The sequence below is a fragment of the Salmo salar genome, chromosome ssa20, assembly GCF_905237065.1.
Source record: "Salmo salar chromosome ssa20, Ssal_v3.1, whole genome shotgun sequence".
In the NCBI taxonomy this organism is placed as follows: Eukaryota; Metazoa; Chordata; class Actinopteri; order Salmoniformes; family Salmonidae; genus Salmo; species Salmo salar.
This window is the reverse complement of record NC_059461.1, coordinates 45,388,860-45,413,840: the sequence shown is the minus strand read 5'-3', so window position 1 is coordinate 45,413,840 and position 24,981 is coordinate 45,388,860. Positions and strand designations below refer to the sequence as shown.

General features: G+C 43.3%; 1 protein-coding gene across 1 annotated transcript in view; it reads left to right on the top strand.

Annotated features, from left to right (window-relative positions):
- The window catches only part of LOC106580682 (dedicator of cytokinesis protein 10-like), a 158,165-nt gene that overhangs the window by 93,087 nt on the left and 40,097 nt on the right, over positions 1 to 24,981 (top strand). Inside the window, 23 exon segments of the mRNA XM_014162004.2 lie at positions 895 to 977; positions 1,164 to 1,286; positions 1,597 to 1,676; positions 2,059 to 2,246; positions 4,472 to 4,537; positions 4,653 to 4,745; positions 7,515 to 7,638; positions 8,173 to 8,294; positions 9,381 to 9,464; positions 9,799 to 9,891; positions 10,075 to 10,193; positions 10,353 to 10,422; positions 11,851 to 11,964; positions 12,472 to 12,543; positions 15,274 to 15,420; positions 16,807 to 16,890; positions 19,384 to 19,480; positions 19,614 to 19,646; positions 20,144 to 20,322; positions 21,592 to 21,708; positions 22,165 to 22,282; positions 22,370 to 22,491; positions 22,757 to 22,871. Coding sequence (XP_014017479.2) covers positions 895 to 977; positions 1,164 to 1,286; positions 1,597 to 1,676; positions 2,059 to 2,246; positions 4,472 to 4,537; positions 4,653 to 4,745; positions 7,515 to 7,638; positions 8,173 to 8,294; positions 9,381 to 9,464; positions 9,799 to 9,891; positions 10,075 to 10,193; positions 10,353 to 10,422; positions 11,851 to 11,964; positions 12,472 to 12,543; positions 15,274 to 15,420; positions 16,807 to 16,890; positions 19,384 to 19,480; positions 19,614 to 19,646; positions 20,144 to 20,322; positions 21,592 to 21,708; positions 22,165 to 22,282; positions 22,370 to 22,491; positions 22,757 to 22,871 — 2,443 coding nt within the window.

Sequence of the window (24,981 nt, the reverse complement as noted above, 5' to 3'; positions counted from 1 at the left end):
AATGTATTTATTTATTTAATTGAAGTTTTGCGGGATGGAATCTCTTGAGATGCACAATCTCATTTTCAAGTGTACTTAGAAACAAGAATAATATGGCAAATACTTTGTAATAATAATAATAATAACAATGAAATAACAATAATAAAAAACTAAAACTTACATTAACAGCTAAAAAAAAGAAAAAAATACTAATAGACTTGCAGCTAATAAAAACTACAAATCCAGGATAGAAGTATCTTGGAATCAGGAGGTAATAAGCAGGAAATCTATGAATCCTCCAAGCAGGAAAAAAATGGAAATTTTGGGAAATTACAGGAATTGTGTAACTCTACCTATGGACAATCTATTATGGAACATAAGTTGAAGGGAGTCAGTGTGTAGAACAATGTACAGTAAAACACAGCTTGTTTTCCCCAGGCCCTTAGTAGTGAAACAGCGGTATGCACAACCTTTACAGGGTCTTTCCAGTGAGATTTCTTGTAAAGCTCTATTTAAATTCCCCTTAATCACACAGGAAATCAGATGGTTTGGAAATACATTTTTCCTCATAGATTTTCCAATACTTTTTTCCAAGATGCCCCCATAGAATTCCACAGAGTGGAATTCTGAAATCCTGGCCTTTGTTTGGGAAGTTGAGTGGATGAGCAGACGAGAGCGCTGCGCCTCCTGCCAGGTTCATGACACCCCTGATGATTTAGACTTGCAATGTATCTACGTCAAGTATAATTTACTGGTGTTTTCCCGAAACCCACCGGCAGACTTCAAGAATATCAACAATGCTTCCCCTTTTTAAAGTAATGTTTCCTTCTCTCTGACTCTCACTTTCATTCTCTCTCCCCCACTCTGCCCTCCTCTCTCTCTCCATCTCGCTCTCTGTTCCTTGTCCCTTTGAAGACGGTTCAAAAGATGCTGAAATCCAACAAGCAGTTCTGCAGTAAACTGGGGAAGTACCACATGCCCTTTGCCTGGTGCATCAGGTGAGGGACACTGAGCCACACTGTTTTCTGTAATCCTACTCTCTCCATATCCAATTATTGACCTTTTTCGCCTTTAATGATCAAACTGCATCACACGGATGTCTATAAAGGTGTAGGTAATTGATAAGTATCTTACACTCTAAACTATCTTCCTGTCTGTCTGTCTTGTCTTGCTGTCTGTCTCAGGTCTGTGTTTAAGGACAATCAGGGGACAGTGGACCGGGATTCTCGCTTCTCGCCCCTCTTCAAACAGGAGAGCAACAAGATCTCCACCGAAGATCTCATCAAGCTGGTGTCTGAATACAGGAAGTAGGGCACCGAAAAGACATCAAGGTTGCGTCCCAAATGGCCTATTCCCTATTTAGTGCACAACATTTGACCAGAGCCCATAGGGCTCTAGTTGAAAGTAGTGCACTATATAGGGAATAAGTTGCCATTTGGGATGCAGACCAAATAATGTCAGTTCAACCCATGGTCCAGATCCCTTTTTAGGTCATAATTAGGTTGTAGAGTTTGTCATGACCACCTAACCTGACCTGGAAAACTCCTGGCCCTAGTCATAGTGAATGTATGGTGCTCACTGCTCACCCATTCTTTGGCTCTCTCTGTGTCTTTGCAGGGCTGAGAAGACCAGTAAACTGCAGACCATTCCAGGGAACCTGGACATCACTGTGGACTATGTCCCTATGGAGCATCCAAGTTAGTCCAACATTTTATGTTCTCTTTCTCTCTCTTTTCTCTTTCAAACTTCGACAAACCTCATGTCTCCCTTTCTCGTTCTCTCTCGCTCTCTCTCTCTCTTTCTACTGCTGATAGCCGTCAGTGTTACAGGTATTACAAATGTCTTCTCTCTCGCTCTATCTATCTCTCTTTATTTTATCTCTTCTCGCTCTACCTCTCCCCTCTCTATCTCTATTTATACCCCTCTGTCTTTCTCTGTCTCCGTCTCTCTCTACTGTTTCTCTCTCTATCTCTCTTTCTACCTCTCGCTCTCTACTGTTGATAGTCATCAGTGTTACATGTATTACATATGTCCTCTCTCTCTCTCTCTCGCTCTCTCTCTCTCTCTGTCTGTCTGCAGACTGTGTGACGTCATCCTATGTGCCTGTTAAGCCCTTCGAGGACTGCAGCCAGCACCAGGCCACCGTGGAGGTGGAGGAGTTTGTCCAGGACTCCACCAAGTTCACCCAGCCTCACCACGTCTACAAGAACCACGTCTACGTCTACCCCCGACACCTCAAATATGACAGCCAGAAGAGCTTTGCCAAGGTACCGTATACACCCAAACCCACACACCACTTTTTTTATTTTCTTAATTTTTTTATGATTTATTATTAACCCCTCCACCAGGAGGACAAATATCTCAGCCACTCTCAGCCCATCCCACCTATCACCATAGACCACCCTTGTTTGGTTTCCATGTACCATATATTTTACAAAAAAATGTAACCTTTCTAATCATATATTATCCACAGATTGTGAGCTAAAGATGAAAAGCTTTCCTACGAGTATTATTATATTATTTATTGACTGACTATGGCTTTCCATATCGCCCAACACTGCTATTTGTAAGGTTGATTTTAAGTGCATGTTGTGATTTTCTTAACCCTTCCTGAACCTGTGACCAGAAACAAGCTACATAGGCAATACCAGAATAAATGATCTTTTGATTCTGTCTCTTCACAGCAAAATCTACAGAGCTGAGATTGTTGTATGCCCCATATATATATAGCATTCTGTTGGTGGCAAGACTTTTATATAGTCATTTAAATTGAAAACCTCGAAGGGTTGAATCAAGTGTAGTTTTTTGTACCAGTTCATAAAACCATGTGCCATGGAATTGGTACATTGAAAATCTCCTTCCATTTATTTTGCAACCTGTATGGCGCAGCTGTCAACATTTTTGTCCTCAGATGAAACTGCTATATTTTTCTATTTATGCCAGTTCCTTTCACCCAATTTGTCTTTTAATATATTGGCGGCAAACAAGTTCCCTACCTTCTCCCTTTTCCACTTGCCTCCTCCATTTTTGTGGTAATGCTGCAATCAGTTGGTTGTAAGTTTGGATTGAGCAGATATTCCCATACATTTTTGATAACAGAATGTGACATAACTCCTCAGCTTCTATTCATAATATCATTAATAAATATAATACCTTTTTTTTATTCCATAAAGAATGTATTTTTATTAATCAGTATATTTGAGTTTAACCATAACATTTGTTGTAATATTTGTTTTATCTTTTCTGGAAGATAAAACTGAAATTGTAACCAGCTTTGTATGGCTTGTTTAAGAAAGAGCGATACTTTAAACAAAATGTAATTTTCAATTAGTCGGAAATTAGAAGTTGTAATCTGTATGATGGCAAAAAAATGCCATTTTTGAACAAAGGATGAGCCTTTCTTAATAATCTACTGGAGAACCATTTTGGGTTTACGTATAACTTATGTATGAGTGAAGCTTTTAATGAGAGGATTAAAGCATTAATATTTTAATAATTTTAGTCTCCCAAACTCATATTCATTATATAAATAGGCACGTTTAATTTTGTCTTTGCATTCCAAATAAAATGAAATATTTTTTGCTCATATGATTTAAAAAATGAGTCATCTGGAGTAGGCTTTGCCGTTAGTAAGTAAGTAAACTGTGATAGGACCAAAGAGTTAATCAACATGATTTTTTCCATAAATAGACAAGTATTTACTTCTCCATGGTTTCAGAATCTTGTCTATTTTTTCTAACTTTCTATTGAAATTAATTGTGGTAAGTTAATTTATCATTTTTGAGATGTGAATACCAAGTGTCTACTTCACCATCTGCCCATTTTATTGGTAAACTACAAGGTAGTGTAAACACTATATTTTTTTAATCAATCCAGTACGTAATATGGTACACTTGTCATAATTACTTTTAATCCAGAGAGGCTAAAAAGTGATAAAGATCTTCAATGAGACTGAGCAGGGATCCAGATTGCGGACTTAAGAAAAAAACATCGGCAAACATTGACACTTTTGTTTTTATCCCCTGGATTTCTAACCCCTTGATGTCCTTGTTGGATCTATTTTTAATAGCTAGTATTTAAATGGCCATAATAAATAGATATGGAGACAACGGACAGCCTTGTTTTACTCCTCTTAAAAGCTCAATACTTTCTGAGAAGTAACCATTATTTACTATTTTACATCTGTGGTTGCTATACATAACTTTAACCCATTGTATAAGAGATTCACCAAAATTAAAGTAATCCAGGCATTTATATATAAATTCTAGTCGTACTTCATCAAACATCACTTGTGATATATACTCAGAAATATTATGGCAAGGAAACCTATATAATGGAATCGTGATACTGGTATTGTGAAAACTGTACTAGATACAAAGGAAAGAACATGTAGTAGACACACAAGTCACACTGTACATATATGGTACCTCTTTGCAGACACACATGAAATACTGTATACTCACAAATCTAACAACGTTATTTTCATTCACAGGCTCGTAACCTTGCAGTCTATGTGGAGTTTCGGAGTTCAGATGAGGAAGTTGCCAAACCTTTGAAGGTGTAGTATCTTCTCAATATCTTCTTTGTCATTGATAGCATTTAGAGTATCATGGTGCATTTTTTGAAAAACGTCACTTTTCTCTTCATTTGTTTTTTTTTACTTGTTGCCTCAGTGCATATACGGCAAGCCTGGGGGTCCAGTTTTCACCACAGCAGCCTGTTCGACAGTCCTTCACCACTCCCAGAACCCAGACTTCTATGATGAGGTGAGTGTGGAATGAGAGTGTTGAAGAGGTGTATGGCTAGGGGGAGAGGAATGGGAAGAGATTGATTGGAAAGGGGCATGTGCAGGGCTCTAATTGCCTGGTAGCCAGAGTTGTTTGTGCCTAGGCCAACTCTTCTGATGCTCATTATCATGAATGAGAGAGGCTGAAGCACAATCAGACATGCACATGCATGTGGAATTTCTTTCCTCCTTAATGCGTTTGAGACAATCAGTTGTGTTGTGACAAGGTAGGGGTGGTATACAGAAAATAGCCCTATTTGGTAAAAGACAAAGTCCATATTATGGCAAGAACAGCTCAAATAAGCAAAGAGAAATGACAGTCCATCACTACACACTTGGAAAGTTTCTTTAAGTGCAGTCGCAAAACCATAAAGCGCTATGATGAAACTGGCTCTTATGAGGACCGCCACAGGAAAGGAAGACCCAGAGTTACCTCTGCTGCAGAGGATACGTTCATTAGAGTTACCAGCCTCAGAAATTGCAGCCCAAATAAATGCTTCACAGAGTTCAAGTAACAGACACATCTCAACATCAACTGTTCAGATGAGACTGCGTGAATCAGGCCTTCATGGTCGAATTGCTGCAAAGAAAGCACTACTAAAGGACACCAATAACAAGAGGAGACTTGCTTTGGCCAAGAAACACGAGCAATGGACATTAGACCGGTGGAAATCTGTCCTTTGGTCTGAGATTTTTAGTTCCAACCGATGTGTCTTTGTGAGACGCAGAGTAGGTGAACGGATGATCTCTGCATGTGTGGTTTCCACCGTGAAGCAAGGAGGAGGTGTGGTGCTTTTTTTGATGATACTGTCAGTGATTTATTTAGAATTCAAGGCACACTTAACCAGCATGGCTACCACAGCATTCTGCAGTGATATGCAGTCCCATCTGGTTTGAGCTTAGTGGGACTATCAGAGTGAAGGAAAAGCAACCAACAAGTGCTCAGCATATGTGGAAACTCCTTCAAAACGGTTGGAAAAGCATTTCTGGTGAAGCTGGTTGAGAGAATGCCAAGCGTGTGCAAAGCTGTCATCAAGGCAAAGGGTGGCTACTTTCAAGAATCTCAAATATAAAATATATTTTGATTTGTTTAACCTCCCTGGGCAAGGTGGGACGTTTGCGTCCCACCTAGTCAACAGCCAGTGGAATCGTGTGGCGCGAAATACAAATACCTCATAAATGCTATAACTTCAATTTCTCAAACATATGACTATTTGACACCATTTAAAGACAAGACTCTCGTTAATCTAACCACACTGTCCGATTTCAAAAAGGCTTTACAGCTAAAGCAAAACATTAGATTATGTCAGGAGAGTACCCTGCCAAAAATAATCACACAGCCATTTTCAAAGCATGCATATATGTCACAAAAACCAAAACCACAGTTAAATGCAGCACTAACCTTTGATGATCTTAATCAGATGACACTCCTAGGACATTATGTTATACAATACATGCATGTTTTGTTCAATCAAGTTCATATTTATATCAAAAACCAGCCTTTTACATTAGCATGTGATGTTCAGAACTAGCATACCCACCGCAAACTTCCGGTGAATTTACTAAATTACTCTTGATAATCATTTACAAAATACATAACAATTATTTACAGAATTATAGATACAGAACTCCTTTATGCAATCGCGGTGTCAGATTTTAAAATAGCTTTTCGGCGAAAGCACATTTTGCAATATTCTGAGTAGATAGCCCGGCCATCACGGCTAGCTAATTTGACACCCACCAAGTTTGGCCCTCACCAAATTCAGATTTACTATAAGAAAAATTGGATTACCTTTCGTCAGAATGCACTCCCAGGACTTCTACTTCAACAACAAATGTTGTTTTGGTTCGAAATAATCCATAGTTATATTGAAATAGCTCCATTTTGTTCGTGCGTTGAGGTCAGTATCCGAAGGGTGACGCGCGGGTGCATTTCGTGACAAAAAATGTCAAAATATTCCATTACCGTACTTCGAAGCATGTCAAACGCTGTTTAGAATCAATTTTTATGCGATTTTTCTCGTAAAATAGCGATAATATTCCAACCGGGCGACGTTGTATTTGTTCAAAGAGAGAAAGATAAACATGGAGTCCTCTCGTGCACGCGCGCTCCAGTGTCAGTGTTCCCTGCCTGCCCACTCACAAAAACTCCTGCTTTTTTTCACCCAGAGACTGCAGAGCTCTCATTCCACTTTCTGGCGCCTTCTGAGAGCCAATGGAAGCCTTAGAAAATGTCACGTTACAGCAGAGATGCTGTATTTTTGATAGAGATGCCGTAGAAGGACAACAAATTGTCAGACAGGGCACTTCCTGCATGGAATACTCACAGACACCATTCAAACAGTTTTAGAAACTTTAGAGTGTTTTCTATCCAAATCTACTAATTATATGCATATTCTCGTTTCTGGGTAAGAGTAGTAACCAGTTTAAATCGGGTACGTTTTTTTATCCGGCCGTGAAAATACTGCCCCCTAGCCCCAATAGGTTAACACTTTTTTGGTTACTACATGATTCCATATGTGTTATTTCATAGTGTTGATGTCTTCACTATTATTATACAATGAAGAAAATAGTAAAAATAAAGAAAAACCCTTTAATGAATATGTGTGTCTGAATTTTTGACTGGTACTGTATATTATCATTTTATTAATATATTGAGGCTTTTGTTAAATGCACTTTAAATAACTTGTGATTTTCATTTTTTTGCCTGTTTCTGAAATGGTCCTTTGTGTCATCCTTTGTGTCCCAGGTGAAGATTGAGTTGCCCACCCAGCTCCACGAGAAGCACCATCTACTCTTCTCCTTCTACCATGTGACCTGTGACATCAACGCCAAGACCAACTCCAAGAAGAAGGAGGCCCTGGAGACCCCAGGTAGGGAGGAAGGAGAAATACTGTGGTCCTGTGTGGCTCAGTTGGTAGAGCATGGTGTTTGCGACGCCAGGGTAATGGGTTTGGTTCCTGCTTGGGCTAGCAGTCCAAAAATGTATGGATGAAAGCATCTGTTAGATGGCATATATGTCTTTGAGGCAAGTTTGTCAATGGATTCGATGGTAGCTAGTCGGTGTTAGCTTATCACTGTGCAGCAACATCGCCTCGATACTGATGTGATTGTGTTATTGAATTCTGGAGTGTGATGGTGCATGCTATGTCTACAGGCCAATACTACTGTGCTCTTGCTTCTGATTGAGCTTGCTGTAAAAAGACTTTGTGACAACTGCTAATATAACAAGGGCTTTATTAATACATTTCATTGATTGATTTTCACATTACATACAGTATAGTGTTTTCCCATGTGTTCTTTCTCCTGTGTGTGTGTGTGTGTGTGTGTGTGTGTGTGTGTGTGTGTGTGTGTGTGTGTGTGTGTGTGACGCCCTGTGCACTGTGTGTGTGTGTGTGTGAATGCAGTGGGCTACTCGTGGCTGCCTCTGCTCAGAGAGGGTCGCCTGGCCTCACAGGATTTCAACATCCCTGTGGCCTGTAGCCTGCCCCCTGGATACCTGCTCATCAAAGACCCTGGATCTACTAAGGTAGAGGAGAGAAGGAGGGAGGGATGGGGGGGTGAGATGAATGGAAGGGAGGGAAGGAGAGAGGAGAGAAAGTAGGGGGGAAAGTAGAAAGAAAATATTTGGATGGAAGGAGATGCAGGAATTGATAGAGAAAGCATTGTTGCTTTTGCAATACAAATGTAAGTTTTGTCGTGCCAATAATAAAGCATTTTGACTTTGAATTATGAATGGAAAGAGAGAGTGAGTGAGAGAGTGAGTGAGAGAGTGAGTGACTGAGTGAGTGAGAGAGTGAGTGAGTGAGAGAGAGAGTGAGAGAGAGCAAGTGAGAGAGCGAGTGAGCGAGAGAGAGAGAGAGAGCAAGTGAGTGAGTGAGAGAGCGAGTGAGAGAGAGAGAGCGAGTGAGAGAGAGAGAGAGCGAGTGAGAGAGCGAGTGAGAGAGTGAGTGAGCGAGAGAGAGAGAGAGCGAGTGAGAGAGAGAGAGCGAGTGAGAGAGAGAGCGAGTGAGAGAGAGAGCGAGTGAGAGAGAGAGAGCGAGTGAGAGAGCGAGTGAGAGAGTGAGTGAGCGAGAGAGAGAGAGAGAGAGAGAGAGAGCAAGTGAGCGAGTGAGAGAGCAAGTGAGAGAGAGAGAGCGAGTGAGAGAGAGAGCGAGTGAGAGAGAGAGCAAGTGAGAGAGCGAGCGAGAGAGAGCGAGCGAGAGAGAGCGAGTGAGAGAGAGCGAGTGAGAGAGAGCGCGAGTGAGAGAGAGCGCGAGTGAGGCGAGTGAGAGCGAGTGAGAGAGAGCGAGTGAGAGAGAGCGAGTGAGAGAGAGCGCGAGTGAGAGCGAGTGAGAGAGCGAGTGAGAGCGAGTGAGAGAGCGAGTGAGAGAGCGAGTGAGAGAGAGAGAGCGAGTGAGAGAGAGCAAGTGAGTGAGAGAGAGAGCGAGTGAGAGAGAGAGCGAGTGAGAGAGCGAGCGAGTGAGTGAGAGAGCGAGCGAGTGAGAGAGAGCGAGTGAGCGAGTGAAATAGATAGAAGTATGAAGTGAGCACACCAAAGGGAACAACAGTAAAGTGTTAAGCAAGCATGGATCTCCATGGTGCTCAGTGACCCTTCCTCCCTCTCTCCCCCCAGAACGGCTCAGATCTGAAGTGGGTGGACGGAGGTAAGCCCATATTCAAGGTCTCCACCAACGTCCTCTCCACAGTCTATACTCGGGTAAGAGTCTGGACTTACCCTGCCACTCCATGAAACCACAAGTAAAAAAAAATCTTATTTAACCAACCTTTAACGGGTTTCAACTCCAGCAAGTCAATCCTTGTTATCCCATTGTGACATTTAGGATTGCGCCCCGAATGACACCCTATTCTCTATCTTGTGCACTACTTTTGTCCATAGGGCTCTGGTCAAAACTAGTGCACTATGTAGGGAATAAGATGCCTTTTGGGGTGCAGAGTTTGCTCCTGGATTTAGTCCTCATCTCCTGTGCACAGTCTATCACTCAGTGATGCTGGTTCTGGTTGTGACTGTGTCTTCTCTCCTTGATCACCAGGACCCCCACCTGAACCGCTTCTTCCAACAGTGCCAAAAACGAGACACAGACCTCTCCCAATCACCTACCTCAAACTTCCTCAACTGCCTAAAGGTCTGGAGAAATGAAGGAAGGGAGGGAGGATAGAGAGATGACTTCACATCTTTCCATTCTGCATTTCACTCCCATACTATACACCCCATCACTGACTCTTTCCCCTCTCTCTCTCTATCCTCGCTCTGTCTCTGACTACCTTTCTCTCTCTCTGATTCTCTCTTTATTCTCTCACTCCCACAGGGCTTACTGAGCATTGAGAAGATTCCGGTGATAATTCGTTTCCTGCCTGTGCTCTTCAACCAGCTGTTCAAGGTCCTCACCCAGAACGACAACGACGAAGTCACCACCACCACCACCAGGTAGGATGAGGCACTGCAGGCCACGGACCACTCTCACTGCCACCGGATCCTGCAGGGATACATGTTGCCAGAATTCATATTGCCGGAGTAACTATTCATGTTGCCAGATAATGATGACGACTGAGTGACCACCTTGTGTTTCACCATGTGTTTCACCAGGGTGCTGGTCCACATCGTTGCCAAGTGCCATGAAGAAAACCTTGACCACTACCTGCACTCCTACATAAAGGTGGGGTGCTCATTTCATTGGGATGTTAGCCCCGTCTTGCAGGAAGAGCCAGGCTCAGATTCTGCAGTTGTTTAGCCGGGTGGTGTCATAGGGTAGAGGAGAGGGGTTGGGCTGAGTGGAGAGGAGGGGAAAGGAGAAGAGAAGGGATCAGAGGAGAGGTGAGGTGAGGTGAGGAGAGTAACTCACAGACAGCTTCATTAGTGAAGGGAGAGAAGGGGGCTTTGTGTGTATGTGTGTGTTAGTGTGTTTGTGCGTGTGCATACATACGTGTGTGTGTGTGGACTACGGTGGGGGCTTTGGGGTGTGGTGAGTGCAGGAGTGTGGCTGAGGGTCTAGGGCAATGTGCCCAGAACACTGTGGACACAGAGAGATGAGAGTCTGCCACACACACGGCTCTCAGCTCACACACAGACAAGCATGACTGTGGGGAAGAGCGAAGGGGGGTGTCTGGTGGAAGTCAAACAAGGACACTGAGCCGTTTCAATAAGAATGCAAGGCATGCTTGTTAAGAAGAGAGTGAGAGAGCGAGAGAGTGAGAGGCAGAGGAAGAGACAGAAAGTGAGTAAGGGAAATGGAGAATAGAACCAGCTTAACATAAGATTTTTCATGTCTTGTAGAAAGAAAATGAGAATCCTACAATTGATCTTTAAGAGGTGCAGAGAGACAGAAAGAGAAATGGAGGGAGGGTGGAAGGAGAAGAGGGGAGGAAAGAATGGGAGGGCCACTGTAATGGAACTGGTGTTACTATGGCAACTGATTGGCATGCTGCTCGTGGGGCTAGCAGCAAGCAATTTTCGACCAGCGCTTTCTCGCCGTGTGGGTGTGTGTGGCTGGGTACCAGATCTGTGTGTTTGCGTGCGTGTAGCATGTGTGTGTTTGTGCACGTTGCATATGCGCGTGTGCGTGCATCGTTGCATATGTGTGTGTGCGTGTGTGTGGTTACCATTGTTAATGAATTAATTCAACTGGGTGACGTCAGTGGTAATGAGGTGTGTGTGTGTGCCATACACGTACAGTGTGGGTGGAACATTTTGCACAAAAAGAGAAAAAGAGATTGCGTGCCAAAATAAGCACACAGATTTATAGATACAGTACAGAAGCACGTGCCCCTTATGAATTTGATGTGCCGGGGAAAACTACATTAGGTCAAGATTTTTTGATGCATCATTTATTACAAATTTTGTCAGACTCAGCTTTTTCTTCTTCCTCAACTCATCAACCTTAATCGGCGCTGTTTTGTTTTTATGTAGGTTTAATTAAATGCAGAGCCAAGCATACTGCATGTTTGGTTCCCTTGATGCTACTAATTGCGTGGACAGAAAGTTAGATAGAGCAAAAGTGTTGGTTCAGCGTGTCTGTCTTACTGTCTCTGTCTGTCTCTATGTCCGTCTGTCTCATTGACCTTGTTCTCGCCACTGCGGTGGTCAGTTTGTGTTCAAGGCGGAGTCGCATGGCTTCCGGACGGTCCACGAGGAGCTGGCCAAGGGCATGACCTCTGACCTGAAGAGCAACGAGCAGCTGGCCGTCAGGAACATCCTCAGGGTGAGCCTAGATGGACGCCAAGCCCAGTCCCAAATGACACCCTTTATAGGAACCCATAGGGCTCTGGTTAAAAATAGTGCACTATATAGGGAATAGGGTGTCATTTGGGTGGATAGTCCCCTGATCTACAGATGCTCACACTGTCAACAAACTGTCAGCTGCATCTCTGTTCACATGCAGCTGCTTGCTAGGGTTACGGTTAGGATTAGGGTTAGAGTGAAGATTAAGGGTTAGGCCTAGGGTTAAGGTTAGTGGATAGTTCATTGAAATGTAGTTGAAATGTTGTTGACAGTCTACTGAACATCTACAAACCTATTTGGGACTATCCAAATAAAGACATACTTAGAAATGTCACACATAGCCATGCTAGGATTCCTTATCGTACATATCTGCTCTACGTGATATATATCTATCTGAATGTGCCGTTGAATGTGACCCTGAGTGCTTAACTGAACGTAACCCGGATGACCTGACCCCTGTTTGACCTTTTACCCCTGTCTGCTGCAGTTTTCCTGGTTCTTCTTCGAGCTCATTGTCAAGTCCATGGCCCAGCATCTAGTGGACTCGGACAATGTCAAGGTATAGAAACCTTAAGATATGAAGAAGTTATATATGTACATATACACTCCCTGTGAGAGGGGAGGTGGCGAAGCAATGAATACAGATTAGCATACCGATAAACAATACATGAGACGAACTCTGTCTTGGTCACACTGAGGAATACATTTTGACATCATAATTTCACTGTCATTGTCCCTGTTGTATTTAACTCACGCAAAGAGACCATCACGTTCTCAAACCTCATTACTCAAAGAGTATATCTAATGATTATATTATACGCTCACCGGCCAGTTTATTAGGTACACCCATCTAGTACCGAGTCGGATCCCCCTTTGCCTTCAGAACAGTCTGAATTCTTCGGAGCATTCTACATGGTGTCGGTCCATGCAGCCCATTCCATCTCATCCCAAAGATGTTCTACTGGGTTGAGGTCTGGGGACTGACCAGGCTACTCAAGTGAACTGAACTCACTGTCATGTTCCAGGCAATTATTTTCACCTCTTCAATTGTCCAGTGTTGGTGATCGTGTGTCAACTAGAGTCGCTCGCTTCTTCTTGTTTTTAGCTGATAGGAGTGGAACCCGGTGTGGTCGTCTGCTGCAGTAGCCCATCCGTGACAAGGATTGACAAATGTGCGTTCCGAGATGCAGGTCTGCACACCACTGTTGTACTGCGCTGTTGTCTGTCTGCGGCCCGCCTGTTAGTTTGCACTTTTCTTGCCATTCTCCTTCGACCTCTCTCATCAACGAGCTGTTGTCGCCCAGAGGACTGCCACTGACTGAATGTTTTTTGTTTGTCGCACCTTTCTCTGTAAACCCTAGACACAGGGTTCGCACAAGGTGATTGAGGTGCTTAAAGTACTTGAATTTGGCATTCTGAAATTCAAGTTGGTACTTGAAAAGTACTTCAATTAAAATGAGAGGAGAACAGATAATGATTAATATGTTTATGAAAAATATTACAAAAAATGTATTCCAGGCAGACAATTGAGTTTTATTTCCTCACGTGTTTCGCGCTGCGGTTGCCAGGCGAACTCACTCATTCCACCCACACTGCCACTCAGCCAGGCAGGTACAGAATTGACTGTTTAGGCGTTGCCAAATGTCACATCGATAGCTAAAATGCCAAGCAAATGTAGATTAAATCCTGCCTTTTGTGGGAATGGAACTTTTCTGAGATATTTTATTTCAGCTCATGAAACATGAAACCAACACTTTACATGTTGTGTTTATATTTTTGTTCAGTATAGTTTACCCACCTTTTTTTTACGACTACGTCACTGGACCCAACCAACCCCACACTCTGTAAGGTGCAAAACATGCGTTAGACTTTGACATGGCGAGCATGGGCGAATCGGCCCTGAAGAGCAACGCTGCATCTGCGCTGGTGCCAGTTCTACATTATGTGACTTTTTCTCTGCAACAACCACTTTATCAAGCCATGCTCCTGCCTTTCTGTTGGCCGTTAACATGCAGTTTCTTCACCCAGCCCACCCGCCCTTCTCCCGACCGGCGACACTAAAGCTGCCAACTATTAAGTAGTAGATTCCCAAATTCCCCCCCCAAAAGTAATTAAGATGGAATTGTGTAGTCATGCGAATAGGAAATGTGTTTTCACCAGTAGACATGTCCCAAAACTCTGCTCATCCCTACTCAAATTGCAAAATCATAAGTACTGACTTACCACTCATGTATATATAGTAAATATGTAGTGAAACAACGTATTATTATTTACAAGCATTTCGCTACACTCGCAATAACACCTGCTAACCATGTGTATATGACCAATAACATTTGATTTGATTTTGAACTTGTAAGGTAGTGACGAATACTACGTTTTTTGCATGGGGTTGTGGCGATATACTGCCATCTGGGGGCAACTATTGCATAATAATAATTTTGGTTACAAATTGATGGTCCTTGAAATAAATATTAGTGCTTGAAAAAGTACTTTAAAGTCCTTGAGTCCTGCGTGAAAAGCCCAGGAGTTTGGCCGTTTCTGAGATACTAGATTCGGTGGGCCTCGCACAGACGGTCATTTTTTTAAACATTTTAGTCACTTAGCAGACGTTCTTATCCAGAGCGACTTACAGTAGTGAATGCATACATTTAATACATTTAATACATTTTTTTTTCATATTGGTCTACCGTGGGAATCGAACCCACAACCCTGGCATTGCAAACACCATGCTCTACCAACTGAGCCACACGGTCATGCCACGCTCAAAGTTGCTTAGGTCACTTGTTTTGCCCATTCTAACATTCATTCGAACAGTAACTGAATGCCTCGATGGCTGCTTTATATAGCAAACCATGGCCACGTGAATCACTGTCTGTAAGAGCAATCAATTTTCGTGAACGGGGTGGTGTACCCAATAAACTGGCCGGGGTGTGTATGCCACTTACCAGACACTTTCATCAAAAGCAACTTACAGTACGATACAATATAATTTATTGTCCTTTTACAGGGAAATTCATTTTGGAAAGAAAGCATACAAATACACAAACACAATACACGCAGTATGGGAAACACTTGACACTTAGTACTGAAGTCAGACATATTCAGATTCTCTGCGGCCTACTTTCCGACCTTGTATTGGGCCTGCATCTGTCCTATGTCCCACTGTTCCATTCAGTGCTGTTAGTATGCATATGTGATCTCTGCTGGAATTGAACCTACAACCTTGGTGTTGCTAGTGCAACTTATACATTAGGCCCATATGTTAAGTTCCATATTATGTGTGCCTCAGCTCCCTCGACCACAGAGGTTCCCTTCAACCTACCTGAGTCGCCTGGAGAGCCTAGTCATGACCGTGTCCGACCACATCTTCTGGAAGAGCAAGGAGCTGGCAGAGGAGACCCGCAGTGCCAACCTGGCCGTGGCAGCCTTTGTCAAGGTGGGCATCACACACATCACACACAAATGACATGTTTAGGGAGCTGTCTTTATTGCTTGTCGAAATCAGGCTCAAATGCTGCCAAGGGTAATACATTTGTATTCCCTGACTAATGATACGGAAGCAGAGTTGAATGCAATTAAGCTAACTGTAAATGAAAATGGCTTCCAGTGCTAATTATTGTTAGATATTGATTTCCTTAAAGAGAATCGCCTGTACTTTTGTATACTTTTTAGACAGTATTTCTGAAAGCAGCACTCACGAGCCAAAAGTGGTCTCCGAAAATTGCATACTACGTCACATATGTGCATATATGTGCACCCCTTCATTGCACTCTCTCTCACTCTGCTCTGTGGGCATGATGTGCCTATTGCTAGATGTCACTCAAATGCGAGGGCTGAAGCTCATTAGCTAGAACTGGAATTGCTAGGGGGCTGGCCCACGTGGGGGAAATGTAAGAAAAATGGCGCAGCACAGCTTCCATAAAAACAGTTGCTTTCAAACTAGGGATTACGTGGCTAATTGAGGTAAAACAGTAATTCTGCTTATATATATTTTTTTAACCTTTATTTAACTAGGCAAGTCAGTTAAGAACAAATTCTTATTTACAATGACGGCCTACCAAGAGGCAAAAGGCCTCCTGCTGGGACGGGTGCTGGGATTAGAAATAAAAATATAAGACAAAACACACATCACGACAAGAGAGACAACACAACACTACATAAAGAGAGACCTAAGACAACAACATAGCATGGCAGAAACACATGACATCACAACATGGTAGCAGCACAACATGGTACAAACAACAACACAAAGGCAGAAGGTAGAGACAACAATACATCACGTGAAGCAGCCACAACTGTCAGTAAGAGTGTCCATGATTGAGTCTTTGAATGAAGAGATTGAGATAAAACTGTCCAGTTTGAGTGTTTGTTGCAACTCGTTCCAGTCGCTAGCTGCAGCGAACTGAAAAGTAGCAGCCCAGGGATGTGTGTGCTTTGGGGACCTTTAATAACAGAATGTGACTGGCAGAACGGGTGTTGTGTGTGTGGAGGATGAGGGCTGCAGTAGATATCTCAGATAGGGGGGAGTGAGGCCTAAGAGGGTTTTATAAATAAGCATCAACCAGTGGGTCTTGCGACGGGTCTACAGAGATGACCAGTTTACAGAGGAGTAGATTACGCATGTATGAACTACACATTGACACATCCATCCTAAAACGGGAAGTTTAAAAGATACTTAGTAGTCGCCAAAGTTCCAGAGCATGTATTTTATTTAACTGTGTTGTGAAATTATGAAATGGTCTCTCTCTTTCATGTTCTTTATAAACTAATGCTGACCTCCCTCCCTCCATCTATCCCGCCCTCTTTCCATCCCTCCCTCCAGCGTTGCTTCACCCTCATGGACCGAGGGTTCACCTTCAAGCTGATCAGCAACTACGTCAACATGATCACAGCCACTGACAACAAGGTAACACACACACCTACACACACTCACACAAATACACACATCCTTCTCATTCTGTTTCTCAGTGACCGAGGATATGTGAATAAAGCATTTCCTCATCTGTCGGTGTAATAGCCAATGTCACTCGCGGTAGAATAGAACGCAATAGAAAACAATTAAATATATATGAGAATAGAAAACAATGGACTTCAGAGGTTGGGGTGTTTTCATTCGGTCAATCAGGTTGTGACTAGGGCTGTTGCGGTGACTGTATTACCGCCACACCGACGGTCACGAGTCATGAAGGCAGTCAAATTAGTCACGCTAATTAGGCTTCTCCAAGCTCTGATGCTGCTGCAGGTCATTAGTAGTCTACAAAACTTGCTAAGTGCCTGATACTCAGCACTCTATTGTCCCTCTAATCACTCTGACATCAATGCAAATATAATGGAAAATCTAATCAAACACTTCATGAGAGACCATGAGCTCATGTTGCACAACGTTTCTATAGGCTACGCAATTGTGCAAGAAAACAGAATGATGGCCTCTATTAAAAAAAGGGAGGATCCCATCAGCTTTCTATAGGCTAGGCCTACTCTATTTATTTTTCAACTTTCACATTAAGCAAATATTAAGCACATTGCTTATCTTTACAACAGGAGTATAGCCTACCTGGCTGACAGGAAAATGAACCATGGAAAAAGCATCCTCCGTTTACTATTTAAGTCATAGATGACATGTATTTTTCCCCTGCCGCTGTTTCGAGACAGGTGCATGATAATGGTCCATTTTAAATGTAAAAAATAAATTTCACACATATATTATTTAGTATATGTAAAGACAAGATTAAATCAAGAATAGTCTGATGGGTGACAGTATTAGCCTCTCACTTGTGAGTTATATTTTATCACCATCTTAAGGCAAGAAGCAATGCCTTTTTTGTTTTTAACTTTTTCTAATCATAGTCACACACTTCATGTAGCCTAGCCCATAGGCCTATATGTTTGCATAAGGTTTGTATCACAACATAGTGGCCAAATAGATTCTTTTAAAATGAAGCACATCAATCCACTTTACAACGGGTGTAGAGCCTAACTGTCAGGGCGTGAGTTTCAAGTTTGGGGAACAGAATTTTCGCCATAAAAATGCACCTTTATAATAAAAGCATTACATGCATAATCACATTTGTGGTCACTTTTCATAATGGTGTTTTCCCGCTAATGGAACATTCACGCTTATAGCCTACTACCATGTGCACATAGCCTAACAGTTTATCAACATTTTAAGCTAAACTTTCTGATCTGTTGCGTCAGTGTTTTTGATGGTAGGGGCTGTATTAATTTGGGATCTATCGCATCCAACAACTGTCCCAGACTGTTTGGAATATGTATTTCTCGCACAGAATAGAATAGGTAAACTTTTGTGCTATGGGGGATAGTAGATTGACGTAGACTAGTGCTTGGCTGTTCGTTAGGCCTACTCATATTGTTGGTTGACGAAAAGTAAATGTGGACAGTTCTTCCAATATCTTAAATATGCATCTCGGAATTGTAAAAGGACGCACGCATTTGCATCCCCGATGTGTCTGTCTTCACTTGTAGCCCGTAGGAAAGACCCAATCAAGTGATGGAGAGCCATGTGAGTGAGATGAGAGGTGCTTCAGAGCGGCCAGCATTTAGGGAGAAGGGGTGCAAAAGGCATGGATGTTTTGGGGTGCTTTATGGCCACACAAAGTGGATGCCGCCAGGAAATGCGAGGCATTATCAAGTGCTTCTCAAATTGTGAATGAGAGACTGATGTAGTGTGTACAACCTGTTCAAAAAACAAAGCAGAGCTCATGCCTTTCAAGTGACTTTTTTCAAATATTAGAGTCGCATCATGCAGCCTTACAGTGTATTAAAAATCAAAACATATAGCCCAACGTTTGTAGAACAACTAAAGTTACATTAATAACTATAAATTAAGCACATATGAGTACCTATTTCTTTGTTAACTTCTCAATACAGAATAGCTGCATGTGCGCACTTCCTCAAATCGTTTGGAGAAAATATTTATATTATTCAGCTCTGTTCAATTGTATTCTTCGTACTATAAAATAACATAAAATAATGTCACAGAATTCTAAGCAAATCTTGTCTGCTAAATTAACTATTGTAGCCCACAGTCATATGGCATAGCTAGATCAGGACCTAACATAAGGACAACTCAGAGTATGCTATTGTTCTTCTAAAATAGACTACATTTTCTTCATATCATGTTTCTTTAGACCTGTCTAAAATAAATGATGGATTTATTGTGAAGGTGTAGGAAATATTACATGGATTTATTTGACTTTTTAAAATGTGTATGTTACAAAGGTCTGCATCAGTCGCCAGGAGATGCTAAATGCTAAATGTGTTTATGTTAATTAACGGTCAATTACCGTGAGACCAACAGTTATTTGCTTGACAATCACCAGCTGACGAAATTTTGTGACCGCCACAGCCCTAGTTGTGACCCCGATGTTTCTCTCAACAGGTGCTGTGTGAGTTCAAGTTTGAGTTCCTGCGAGAGGTGTGCAACCACGAGCACTACATCCCTCTCAGTCTGCCCCTCCCTTCCGCTCACATCACAGGTCAGAGGCCATCTAGGGTTCACAGGGACCCAATCGAAGTCCGTCTTAGGTTTTAACACCGTTGCGTTCATCTTCATTCGTTACACCGCTTAACACTTTCTTTTCTGTTCTTTCTCTTTCCTGTCCATTTCAGACAATGCATCACAAGAAATGCAAAGTGCTCAGGGTAATTATTGGTCCCATTTTGTGATATTCACATGTTGTTGTTCTGATGTTCTTTACCATACGAATGGAACTGGATGGAATAAACAACCCATCATTTAGTTCTAACATTTAGTGTAGTGGTGGTTGTGCCGGAGAATTCTCGTATGTGCAGCAGTAGTATATGGCAGTTTTTCAACCTCTGGTACTAGGACCAGCTCTGGTCCCTGAGATGTTACTTACCAGTCACTAAAATGATTAGCTGACATCAATTTAGTCAACTCTAACGTGTTAGTTTTAATGTAAGGGTTTCTCCAAGAAGGAAGGACCATAGCTTTCTGGTCTCTGCTATAAAGAAGGTTGAGAACCACTTGTATATGAGACTTGGATGCTGTTGGGGCACTGAGCTCTCTCTCTCTTTCTCTCCTCTCTTCCTCCCCCACTCTCTCTTTCTGCCTCTTTCTCTCCCCCTTTCTTTCTCCCCCCCAACCGCCTCTCTCTCCCTCCTTATTCTCCCCCTAGTGGATGTGCCAGAGTACAGCCTGACGGGCGAGTTCTGCCGGAAGCACTTCCTGACGGGCTTGTTGCTACGGGAGCTGGGCCTGGCGTTGCAGGATGAGCAGGACCTGCGCCACCTGGCCCTCGCCAGCCTCAAGAACCTGATGGCCAAGCACTCGCTGGACGCCCGCTATGCCATGAAGGTACGCCACACACGCCAACGCCATGTAGCGGGCACCAGATAATAATATAATGTCCCCAATGGCACCCTATTTTCTATAGTGCACTACTTTTGACCAGAGCCCTATAGTCGAGAAGTACACTATATATACAAAAGTATGTGGACACCCCTTCAAATTAGTGGATTTGGCTATTTCAGCCACACCCATTGCTGGCAGGTGTATAAAATCGAGCACACAGCCATGCAATCTCCATAGACAAACACTGTCGGTAGGATGGCCTTACTGAAGAGCTCAGTGACTTTCAATGTGGTACCGTCATAGGATGCAACCTTTCCAACAAGTCAGTTTGTCATATTTCTTGTTCCAGATCTGATCATGTAATGTATGTCTGTAATAAAGGTTGTGAAGGTAAGCTAGGGCCACATAGCAATATTAGCCTGCTTCCAGATCTGTTTCTGTTTTAGTTTAGCCAACTCCTCTGATTACCGTTGTGAGTTGGCTGAAGTGCAAACAGATCTGGGACCAGGCTGTACCAATATCGATGTTCCACACAGGAAACTGAAATATTCTGATTGGACAGTGTACAATGTACTACAGCTGACTGAAACATAAACACAGTGAAAATCACTTTTTACTTTGCCTGTCATCACGTCACACTTCCAGGAGGGTTCTCTGTGTCGAGATTTTCTCACAGATATTGGATTGACTAAAAGTGTGTGTGTGTGTGGGTTAGTAAAGAGAGGCGCATTACAGTGGTGGCTAGGATGATATGAAACAGCAGGAAATCGTTAATCTGGGCACACACACACACCCTATCCTGTGGTTCGGTGGACAGGAAGCATCCTAAGTAATGCGCCATTCTCACTGGGACCTCTGAGCACCCGAGGAGAGGAGGTGCTCTGGTCTAGAGTAGGGCACTATGTACAGTAGGGAATAGGGTGCCATTTTGGACTCAACCCCAGACAGCCAGAACCCATCTGAGATTAGGAGCCTGCCAAACCCAACACTGTTCAACTGTTGACAGATCTCTGTTCCTCTCTCAATCAGGCACAGTTTAAAACCCCTGATATTTACTCTCTGTAGGTCTGTCGCTCACTATCGGTGTCTCTCTCTCTCGCTCTATCTCTGTCTGTCTCAAATTCTCTCTCTCTCTATTCCCTCCTTTTCTCTCTCCTCTCTCTCTCTCCTCCCTATCCCTCTGTTTCTCTCTCCTCTCTCTGCCACCCCTCTCTCTTTTCTCCCTCTACCCCTCCCCCCTCTCTCTCCTACCTCTCTCTTCATGTTCTCCAGGATAAACAGGCGAGGATAGCGTCCCTCTACCTGCCTCTGTACGGCCTCATCCTGGACAACATGCCTCGCTTCTTCCTCCGAGACCTCTTCCCCATCTACTTCACCTCCAGTGACCAAGTAAGAGTTTGAGTTCTATTTAAACAGTGAACTGTGTCCCTCTGGCCCAGTGGAGTTACAGTTAAATGTTTCTCTCTGGCCCAGTGGAGTTACAGTGAAATGTTTCCCTCTGGCCTAGTGGTGTTACAGTTAAATGTTTCCATCTGGCCCACTGGAGTCACAGGGAAATGTTTCCTCTGGCCTAGTGGAGTCACAGTGAAATGTTTCTCTCTGGCCTCGTGGTGTCACAGTGAAATGTATCCCTCTGGCCTCGTGGTGTCACAGTGAAATGTATCCCTCTGGCCTCGTGGTGTCACAGTGAAATATTTCCTCTGGCCTAGTGGCGTCACAGTGAAATGTATCCTCTCTGGCCTCTTGTTGTCACAGTGAAATGTATCCCTCTGGCCTCGTGGTGTCACAGTGAAATGTATCCCTCTTGCCTAGTGGTGTTAGAGAAAACTCTTTCCCCCTCTCCAGGGTTCAAGAGACGACCTGAGTGTGGGAGTGGGCGTGGCAGGTCAGGCGGCTCACGTCGTTCGCCATGGTAACTCGGTGGATGCCTCCTTTTCCAAAGAAGTGCTCAACTCCATCACAGGTAGTGTGTGTGCGCGTGTGTGTGTTTGCAACTGTGTGTGCACCTCTCTGCACATAAAGGTCCATAACCTCTAACGGCCCCCCCCAGCCTTCTCCTCCCTGGCTGTTTCCACGGGTAACCATGCCGACTCACGGGGTTCTCTGATCAGCATAGAGTCCAACCCCAGCACCGGTGACAGGAACAGCGAGAAGATGGACGGATGTGAAAAGGTGAGAAAGATGACAGCACTCACTCAGCAGTATTTCATGTCCAGAAATGTTGTGCGGACACTGTGCTGGCTTAAAGAAAGAACAAACAAAAAGAATAACTATAGCATAAAGAAGAATGTATTTGTCTTCCTCCTTCTCTCTCTCTCTGCCACCCCTCTCTCTCTCTCCCCACCTCCCACCTCCCACCTCTCTCTCCCCTCACCCTCTCCCTAACTTCCCCCTTCCTTCCTTCCTTCCTTCCTTCCGTCACTCTCTCTGTGATCAGTTTGCCCGGCCTCAGTCTCTGATAGGCTTTGGATCTCGCTTTGACAAGCTGGACCAGGCTGAGACGCGCAGTCTGCTCATGTGTTTCCTCCACATCATGAAGACCATATCGGAGGGTGAGACACATAGCGTTACCTCCATGCGGGTCCTACTGTATAATTCACTACAGTAAGCTCCACAAGTATTGGGACAGTGACACAATTCATTTTTGACATTTTATTTTTGGATTTCAAATTATACAATGACTACGAGGTTAAAGTGCAGATTGTCAGATTTTATTAACTTGAGGTTATTGTCATTCATATCTGGTGAACAGTTTAGAAATTACAGCACTTTTTGTACATAGTCGTCGTCGTCGTCCCCCATTTTAGGGGACCAAAAGTATTGGGACAAATTCACTATGTGTATTAAAGTAGTAAAAAGTTACATAGCATGTGGACACCACTTCAAATGAGTGGATTCGGCTATTTCAGCCACACCAGTTGCTGGCGTGTGTACAAAATCAAGCACACAACCATGAAATGTCCATAGACAAATATTGGCTGTAGAATGTACTGAATAGCTCAGTGTCTTTCATCGTGGCACCGTCATAGGATGCCACCTTTCCAACAAGTCAGTTCGTCAAATTTCTGCCCTGCTAGAGCTGCCCTGGTCAACTGTAAGTGCTGTTATTGTGAAGTGGAAACGTCTAGGAGCATCAACGCCTCAGCCGCGAAGTGGTAGGCCACACAAGCCTCCCAGAACGGGACTGCCGAATGCTGAATATCGGCTGTCCCCGGTTGCAACTCTCACTACTGAGTTCAAAACTGCCTCTGGAAGCAATGTCAGCAAAATAACTGTTATTAAATGGGTTTCCATGGCCGATCAGCCACACACAAGCCTAAGATCCCCATGTGCAATGCCAAGCGTGGCTGGAGTGGTGTAAAGCTCACCGCCATTGGACTCTGGAGCAGTGGAAACGCGTTCTCTGGAGTGATGAATCACGCTACACCATCTGTCAGTCCAAAGGACAAATCTGGGTTTGGCAGATGCCAGGAGAACACTACCTGCCCAAATGCATAGAGCCAACTGTAAAGTTTGGTGGAGGAGGAATAATGGTCTGGGGCTGTTTTTCATGGTTTGGGCTAGGCCCCTTAGTTCCAGTAAAGGGAAATCTTAAACCTACTACATACAATGATATTCTAGATGATTCTATGCTTCCAACATTGTGACAGCAGTTTGGGGAAGGCCCTTTCCTGTTTCAGCATGACAATGCCCCCGTGCATAAAGCGAGGTCCATACAGAAATGGTTTGTCGAGATCAGTGCGGAATAACTTAACTGGCCTGCACAGAGCCCTGACCTCAACCCCATCGAACACCTTTGGGATGAATTGGAACTCTGACTGCAAGCCGGGCCTAATCGCCCAACATCAGTGCCCGACCTCACTAATGCTCTTGTGACTAAATGGAAGCAAGTCCCTGCAGCAATGTTCCAACATCTAGTGGAAAGCCTTCCCAGAAGAGTGGAGGCTGTTATAGCAACAAAGGATGGACCAACTCCATATTAATGCCCATGATTTTGGAATGAGATGTTTGACGAGCAGGTGACCACATACTTTTGGCCATGTAGTGTATTTGGTCCAATATTCATAGCACACAATGTCTACATCAAGCTTGTGACTACACATTTGTTGGATGTATTTGCTGTTTGTTTTGGTTGTGTTTCAGTTCATTTTGTGGACAATAGAAATGAATGGTACATAATGTTTTGTGTCATTTTGAAGCCACTTTTTTGTGAATAAGAATAGAACCTGTTTCTAAACACTTCTACAGCAATGTGGATGCTACCATGGTTACGGATCATCCTGAATGAGTCATGAATAATGATGAGTGAGAAAGTTACAGAAGCACAAATATCATCTGCACTTTAACCTCAGCCATTGCATCATTTCAAATCCAAACTGCTGGAATCCAGAGCCAACACACCAACAACTGTCCCAATGCCGTTTGGAGTGCACTGTATATGTGTTCTTTATGTAATTCTATGGTTAACCCCTTCACTACCAGACCATAGCCAATAGTACAGTGGCTTGCTAGCAATCGGACCATATGCTAAGCCTACACTACAGTAGCCAGGAAGCTAGTACCAATTCCTTAGTGTTAACCTCTTCCATACCAGACCGTAGCCTACAGTAGAGTTGTTACGATACCAGTGTACTCGATTGGCAAAAAGGAAAACAGGAAGAA